Genomic DNA, 9143 nt, shown 5'->3' on the forward strand with positions numbered 1-9143 from the left:
ATATTCTGTTCTATAGTCTATTCTATAGTCTAGTCTAAAGTCTAGTCTATAGTTTAGTCTATAGTATGCTTGTAGTATGCTTCTAGATGTCGTTACGGATCCATTTCTCATTGCAAGTAAAGATTAGATATAAATTCGTTTTTCAAGGTCTCCCTCTTTCCATTCGCTTGGTAGTTGTCGAACGGTACAAGTTCTGAACTATTATGCGAGTTAGTATTTGACCCATATTCGGAGGTCACTTTGGGGCTAGAACAAACCATGCAAATTTAGTCCTTTCAGCTCTTTTAATTCGGACCTATAATGCTTTCAACAAATAAAGTGATGGACGCATGACCTGAAGTTTCGGATTATATGTATATATTTTTGTGGGTCTAGGACCAATATTTAGATATGTTAAATCACGGTATAATTACTATAATAACTGCATTTCTTAAGTTACAGCCCCCCTCCCCGCATGCGAACAAATCTTTATTAAACAAAATGTTTCCCTGTATTAAGGGGAAAGTTTTGGACTATTTTATGGCTCAATAATAATTATTTTCCTCTTTTTGCAGTAAAGTTCATTTTTATAACAGTTTTTTGGATTATTTATAGCATTTTACAGAAGTTATAGCCATTTAAGTTCGTACAACAACCTTTCAATTGCTAACTAAGACACAAACCATGTGAAATTTTAAAACCCTAAAACCGGTTGCTATAATTAAGGACACATTGTAAGGTTGCCAATTATGAAAATTTCAGAATTTTTAAATACATATGTATATAAATTTTGATATGTATATGGTTAATTCTCATTATTTCTATGAAAATCTTTGGCGGTGACCCATTTGGGAACGTTTGCTTTAATGAATTAATTATAAACTTACCTGTTTACAGCTATAGATTTTTGGTTTTAAAGTTGAGTTTATGTTGTTTCAGTAGATGAGAGTTTTTCTTGAAAGTTGTTGTTATTATGGTGTCTTTTCAGTTTAAATTTTGATAAAAGTTGGAATGGGAAACGTAAATATTTAGGTTTGTTTTTTTATTTTACTTCATATTTTTTATTAAAAAGTTATTAAACACATTTTTATTTTCTTACCTTTTTTAAAATAAATTTTCAATTTAATTTAGAATTTTATTTATTTTTTTTTTTTCTTTGATTTTTACTCTTTTTTATTTTTTAATATTTTAAACACTTTTTACATTTTTTATGTGATTTCCTTTAATTTACTGAATTTTACTAGATTTCTTTTCATTTTACTTTTTTAATTTCACAAAAAGACATCAATTTCTTTTAATTTAATCAGTTTTTTTCATATTTTTTTATTTAATTTTATTTTTAATATTCTGAAATATTTTTTTCTTAAATTTTATTTTTGACTTTCTAAATTTTCTTATTTTTTAATTTTTACAAATTTTTTTTTTTACAATTATTTTTTTCATTTAAAATTTCACTTTTTATATTTGAATTTATTTTTAAATATTTCTCTAAATCACTCACTTTATAATAATTTTCATTATTTTTTCTAATTTGTTTAATTTTATTTAATTTTTTTATTTATTTTAATTTTATTTAATTTTCTTTTTAAATTTCACTTTAAAATCACTTTTATTTCCTTTAAACATATTTTATAACATTTTATCAATTACCAACACTATTTCTTACTTCCGTTTCCCGTTCCTCATACACTTTTGGTAACTCTGTGCAATTCTCTTTTGTTTATGTCCTCTCTTTCTCACACTTGCACTTTATACATTTTAGCATTTACTTGGGACAGCCTAATGTTTACACACAAATTTCTTTATAAATTTCATACTTTTCCGCAATATTTTTAGAGAAAAACACTTTAAATATTTTTATTAAACCGCGAATATAGTTTTTATTTTATTCCTTTAAGTTTTTACCAAGTTTTTTGTAATTTTTATTAAGACACTTTACTTTTTAACTTTAACCATGACGCTGTGAAAATTTTCTACTAACACCAACATAAACTAACGGAATTTTTATAAGTACGTGTAAGTTTTTCAAGTTGGCAAGGCTGTGTGACAGTATGGTTTACAAACACTTCCCATGGAAAACAGCTGTTTGATTTTTTTTTGTTTATTTTGAAATTGTTGGTATAATTTGTTAGAGAAAGTTGACAGTTGTGTGAAAAATTTCTTGCTGTAAAGTTGTGGTTTTAAAATTTTTGGAATTTTTGTATTAAAATTATTAAAAACTTGAAAATTTTGTACTTATTGTTGTAAAATATCTTTTAATTTATAGATTTAATTAGTTAATTGTTTGAAAAATAGCACGTACTTAAATATGTTTATTGAAACTTGCATAGCACCCGTAAATATAGCTTTAATTAAATATTGTGAGTCTTCTTTTTAACCAATCTATTGTTTAAATTGCATTTTTATAATAAAAGAAAAAAACTTTCTCTTTTTTATGCTGATGTACTTGACACTTTAATCTTCAATTGTTTGCTATTACAAATATGGAAATGTTGATTTGTATGTAATAAAAAAGGGGGTAAACGAGATGAAGAATTGATTTTACCGATAAACGATTCATTAAGCATGACTCTTAGCACCGATGAGGTAAGTAATAGGGGGCTGGCTGCTCCCAACCATTATTGTGTATAACAATTGTTTGGCTTTCATATGCTAAATGAATTTATGGCTGTTGTTTTTTATTTGTTTGTTTGTATATCATATACAAAATATGTGGAACAATATGCCAACTTTGACATGCGTTTCATTGTTGTTTTTGCTTTTTACTTTGTATTTCTCGTTTCCTTGGCCTATACCTAGATGTGTGCTAAAACTACAGCTGCTGCTTGTTCATCGTTTAAGGAACATCGTATGTGGTTGAATGGCGAAGAGGTGCCATTTGAAGAAAATCCTCGTATTATGAGATGTTTAAAAGCTTGTAAGTTTTCTTTGTTTTAATAGTTGAAATTATAGATTTTTGTTTATTTCTTGTGGATGGTGTTTGGGGGAAGAGACATGAGAGGAAGATTTTTGAAAATGGTTTACAAACCCAAAGGATTTTATTTTGATGTCAGAATGTGCGCTGTAAGCGGTAATAGTCGTACACTGAACTAGAACTGAACTCGAACTGAACTAGAACTGAACTAGAACTGAACTAGAACTGAACTAGAACTGAACTAGAACTGAACTAGAACTGAACTAGAACTGAACTAGAACTGAACTAGAACTGAACTAGAACTGAACTAGAACTGAACTAGAACTGAACTAGAACTGAACTAGAACTGAACTAGAACTGAACTAGAACTGAACTAGAACTGAACTAGAACTGAACTAGAACTGAACTAGAACTGAACTAGAACTGAACTAGAACTGAACTAGAACTGAACTAGAACTGAACTAGAACTGAACTAGAACTGAACTAGAACTGAACTGAACTGAACTAGAACTGAACTAGAACTGAACTAGAACTGAACTAGAACTGAACTAGAACTGAACTAGAACTGAACTAGAACTGAACTAGAACTGAACTAGAACTGAACTAGAACTGAACTAGAACTGAACTAGAACTGAACTAGAACTGAACTAGAACTGAACTAGAACTGAACTAGAACTGAACTAGAACTGAACTAGAACTGAACTAGAACTGAACTAGAACTGAACTAGAACTGAACTAGAACTGAACTAGAACTGAACTAGAACTGAACTAGAACTGAACTAGAACTGAATTAGAACTGAACTAAAACTGAACTAGAACTGAACTAGAACTGAACTGGAACTGAACTAGAAATGAACTAGAATTGAATTAGAACTGTACTAGAACTGAACTAGAACTGAACTAGAAATGAACTAGAACTGAACTAGAACTAGAACTGAACTAGAACTGTACTAGAAGTGAACTAGAACTGAACTAGAACTGAACTAGAACTCAACTGGAACTGAACTAGAAATGAACTAGAACTGAACTAGAAATAAAATAGAACTGAACTAGAACTGAACTAGAACTGAACTAGAACTGAACTAGAACTGGACTAGAACTGAACTAGAACTGAACTAGAACTGAACTAGAACTGAACTAGAACTGAACTAGAACTGAACTAGAACTGAACTAGAACTGAACTAGAACTGAGCTAGAACTGAACTAGAACTGAACTAGAACCGAACTAGAACTGAACTAGAACTGAACTAGAACTGAACTAGAACTGAACTAGAACTGAACTAGAACTGAACTAGAACTGAACTAGAACTGAACTAGAACTGAACTAGAACTGAACTAGAACTGAACTAGAACTGAACTAGAACTGAACTAGAACTGAACTAGAACTGAACTAGAACTGAATTAGAACTGAACTAAAACTGAACTAGAACTGAACTAGAACTGAACTGGAACTGAACTAGAAATGAACTAGAATTGAATTAGAACTGTACTAGAACTGAACTAGAACTGAACTAGAACTGAACTAGAACTAGAACTGAACTAGAACTGTACTAGAAGTGAACTAGAACTGAACTAGAACTGAACTAGAACTCAACTGGAACTGAACTAGAAATGAACTAGAACTGAACTAGAAATAAAATAGAACTGAACTAGAACTGAACTAGAACTGAACTAGAACTGAACTAGAACTGAACTAGAACTGAACTAGAACTGAACTAGAACTGAACTAGAACTGAACTAGAACTGAACTAGAACTGAACTAGAACTGAACTAGAACTGAACTAGAACTGAACTAGAACTGAACTAGAACTAGAACTGAACTAGAACTGAACTAGAACTTAACTAGAACTGAACTAGAACTGAACTAGAACTGAACTAGAACTGAACTAGAACTGAACTAGAACTAAACTAGAACTAAACTAGAACTGAACTAGAACTGAACTAGAACTGAACTAGAACAGAACTTGAACTGAACTAGAACTGAACTAGAACTGAACTAGAACTGAACTAGAACTGAACTAGAACTGAACTAGAACTGAACTAGAACTGAACTAGAACTGAACTAGAACTGAACTAGAACTGAACTAGAACTGAACTAGAACTGAACTAGAACTGAACTAGACTAGAACTAGAACTGAACTAGAACTGAACTAGAACTGAACTAGAACTGAACTAGAACTGACTAACTGAACTTTGAACTGAACTTGAACTGAACTTGAACTGAACTAGAACTGAACTAGAACTGAACTAGAACTGAACTAGAACTGAACTAGAACTGAACTAGAACTGAACTAGAACTGAACTAGAACTGAACTAGAACTGAACTTGAACTGAACTAGAACTGAACTAGAACTGAACTAGAACTGAACTAGAACTGAACTAGAACTGAACTAGAACTGAACTAGAACTGAACTCGAACTAGAACTGAGCTGGAACTGAACTAGAAATGAACTACAACTGAACTAGAACTGAGCTAGAAATGAACTAGATATAAACTCGAACCGAACTAGAACTGAAATAGAAATGAACTAGAACAAACTAAAGCTGAATTAGAAATGAACTGGAAAGAACATTGATTTTTGTATTTTCGGCTATGAAATCGAATATTCGAATTCAATTTCGATATTCCAAAATGTACAGTTTCTGTTAAGTTTGTAATAGGGTCGAAAAATCAAAATTTCAGAATTTTATAAAAAAAAATCTAAACATTTATTTTAAAATCTCCATTTTCTTTTCCAGTACAACGCTTAGCTTTAGCCAAAGGCGAGTCGCTGAAATTTCCCCTCGAATGGAAGCTGCATATAGTGTCGCGTAATAACTTCCCCACGGCCGCTGGTTTGGCCTCAAGTGCGGCTGGTTACGCTTGTCTAGTCTACACTCTAGCCTCTTTATATGGCATAGGCGATGAAGAGCTTACAGCAATTGCCCGTCAAGGCAGTGGTTCTGCATGTCGTAGTTTACATGGTGGTTTCGTACGCTGGCATATGGGCAAACTGGAAGATGGTGGTGATTCTGTAGCGGCTCCAGTGGTTTCAGCTTCACACTGGCCCAATATGCATGTTCTTATATTGGTGGTCAATGATGGCCGTAAGAAGACCAGTTCCACTAAAGGCATGCAGCGGGCGGTAGAAACTTCGGATCTTATTAAATATCGTGCTAAATATTGTGTACCACAGCGCATTAATGCCATCACTGATGCTATTAAACAAAAAGATTTTGAAACCTTTGCCAAAATAGCCATGCAAGATTCCAATCAATTTCATGCCATAGCTTTGGATACCTATCCTCCATGTGTTTATATGAATGATGTTTCTCATGCTATAGCCTCATTTGTGCATGCTTACAATACGGCTGTGGGACACACTAGAGTAGCGTACACCTTTGATGCGGGACCAAATGCTTGTTTGTATGTTTTAAAGGAACATGTTCCCAGTTTATTGCAAGCTTTAAATAAATCATTTCCCAATGATAACGCCACCAATGTGGAGTATTTCAAAGGCATACCTATAGATAAGGAGGTTACAGCTAATGCCTCTTCTTCGGCCAATGATGATGATATTATTTTAAATGGCAATTTTTCATTTGCCATTAATGAACGCAATTTACTTAAATACATAATACACACGAAAATTGGTTTGGGACCTCAACGCCTAAACAAAGATGAAAGTTTAATTAATGGCACCACTGGTCTTCCATTATGAATTGCATATCCCCCAAAAAAACCAAACCAAACAAATCAAACCTGCAACTTTAGAGTGAAAAAGAAAAACTAATTAACTTCGAAACAAAGTAACAAAACTTAACTAAAAACGCTTCAACTAGTAAACGATGACAATAACGAAACAATTTTTTTTTTTATACAGAACTTTTAGTATTAAATTAATCAATAAATAAATGATTACGTAGTAATCCTATATCTATATAAATGTTTATATATTTTAATAATATATGAATGAAAAATATATACAAATCATATTTATTGATAATGGATATTTGCAAAAAAAAAAAATTAAAATTGTATTGGAAATACTGGCTTTCCAAGTCACATAATATTTAAGTAGTATAATTTTTTATATTTTCAAGTAAAAAGAATTAAGATTTAAATACAAAACGCTTTGCTTACTTAACTTTTTTTAAAAAATGCTAGATAATATAAATAAAGGAAAAATTATAGTAGATGACAAAGAAAAAGGATATAGATGGTTTTATTTAAAAGAATTGCAGAATCTTTACACCAGGACTATCGCTCTAAATATGTTCTACTGTGTCTAGCTCCTCTTCGTCCTCACACAACCTACAAGACTGCTGTGTGTTAATGACCCAATTACCCAAAAAGGCTCCTATTGTGCGGTCACCGGTTATCACTCCTACCAGAATTCTAATACTAATCCTATCCAAAACCAATAGTAAACTGGTTGACTTGGCCATAAGGCCACACCACACCAGTGTAATCCATCCTTCTTTACCAGGATTGGTTAGAGAAGTTCCGGAATATATCGAAGATTGACCTGTATTAGTGGCAGTTAGGAGGTTTCAGCGAACTAACTCCACTATTAGTGTCCAGATCCGACCTTGTCTGACCAATTCGTCTGCGATCTCATTACCCTGTATAATACAGTGCCCTGTAGAACCCTACACATTCACGAACAGCACCCCTACAGCTATTTACTAATCTGGAATGAACTATTGTCACCACTGATCCATTTCAAATGAGTGTCTTTACCAGATCCATAGCCTCCCAGATCGCTAAGTTTTCTGCCTGGAAAACACTACATTCATCCGGATGTCTATATGACAGACACCTTTATATCGCAATTTACTAAATAAACTCCCGCACCTGTGACGGATTTCATTTTGTTTTCCTCAGTGAAGAATACACACCCTTCAAACAAAACTTCAGATCTACCAGAACTACACCTGAACGCCTAAAGTGTTGCCTGGCTATCAGCATAAATTGCCAACTCCGATTCCCTTCTAATGTATGTCTTTGTCAGTTCCATAGCCTTCCAGATCGCTTATATCTCTGCCTGAAAAACACTGTATTCATCTGAAGTATATTTGACACCTTTATATCGCAATCTAACATTTAAACTCCCACACCTGTGCCGGATTCCACATTTTGGTTCCATCAGTGAATATTTCACATCCTTCAAAAAAAGCTTCAGATCCTATTCATGTGTTCCTACTTGAAAATTCTATTTAGAATGTAGCACCTAAGTCTAGTGTCGTAACTAAATGACCTGAGATACATTTCGTAATCCCTTCACTCGCTGTTACACATACCACGTACAAAATCTTATGGCGTGCTTCCTATACCTTTAAGCTTTGTTGAGTTACATTATATAAGTACTCATCCTCATAGCTACCCTTCACTCTGTGCTTTCGTATGTAATGATAGGCCTTACTAACGACGTGTATATCCAGTTTACCATACAAGGTTGTATTCCCCAAATCTTACCGATGGTGATTCTACATGTTTAATAGGCATTGAGCACCTTTTTTAGCCTTTCCGAGACAATTTTCTGTTAGGGAAGTTACCCATATATGTACTTGGCTCAACGCCGTTCAACTTCGGCAAATTAAAACTTTCTGTCCTATATCTCCCGTTAAAGAGTACTTATTCCGTTTTCCAAGGTTCCACACCCAACCCATTTGTACGGACCCAGTTCGATAAATCGCTAAGTGCCGCCTGCATTTCCCTTAATCAGAATTACGACTGAAAATAGTTGCGTACGCGGAGTACGCAACTGTTTTCCTACCTTTGGATTTGAAGATTTTGAGAATCGAATTAACCGCTATACTCCTGGTAAACCTTTTTCCTAATCCTATCCTCCCCTAAGGTTGAGTTGATAACTCTGTTATCAAATATATAAACTACCCAACTCGCCAGGAAATCCTGGTCCCCGATTGTAACTAACGACTCCTTAATGACCTTATTTCAATATTATTAAAGACTCCTTCTATATACAAAAACGCGGCCAAGGTATACTGTTTGTGTTCTATGTCGTGCCCAATATTACCCACCACCTCATGAAGCGCACTCTCAAGTGACTTACCCTTAAGATAAGCATGTAGAGCATGGTTAATGGGATGGATATAAATATTGCTCCTAACATGAAGACCTATCCGTCACTCAAGAGTCTTCAATAGGAAAAACGATAGACCGATAGGTCTCAAATCCTTCGGTTTAAAGTGACATGACTTACCAGCCATAGCAACCAGCAGATATCCCATCATAACACATCTTTGA

The 9143-nt window shown here is 33.3% G+C and overlaps 1 protein-coding gene across 1 annotated transcript; it reads left to right on the top strand.

The window, feature by feature from the left end:
* The first annotated feature begins 2123 nt into the window (after positions 1 to 2123).
* LOC119606091 (diphosphomevalonate decarboxylase) lies at positions 2124 to 6683 on the top strand. Its single transcript, XM_037959473.1, has 5 exons — positions 2124 to 2145; positions 2246 to 2339; positions 2495 to 2565; positions 2779 to 2896; positions 5633 to 6683. Exons 2-5 carry the CDS (start codon positions 2288 to 2290, stop codon positions 6592 to 6594), a joined length of 1203 nt encoding a protein of 400 aa, XP_037815401.1. The 5' UTR covers positions 2124 to 2145; positions 2246 to 2287; the 3' UTR covers positions 6595 to 6683.
* Positions 6684 to 9143: the final 2460 nt, after the last annotated feature.

This window comes from Lucilia sericata, unplaced genomic scaffold (assembly GCF_015586225.1).
Source record: "Lucilia sericata isolate MDLA Ls3-8-SP2 unplaced genomic scaffold, ASM1558622v1 Contig000551F_arrow, whole genome shotgun sequence".
NCBI lineage: Eukaryota > Metazoa > Arthropoda > Insecta > Diptera > Calliphoridae > Lucilia > Lucilia sericata.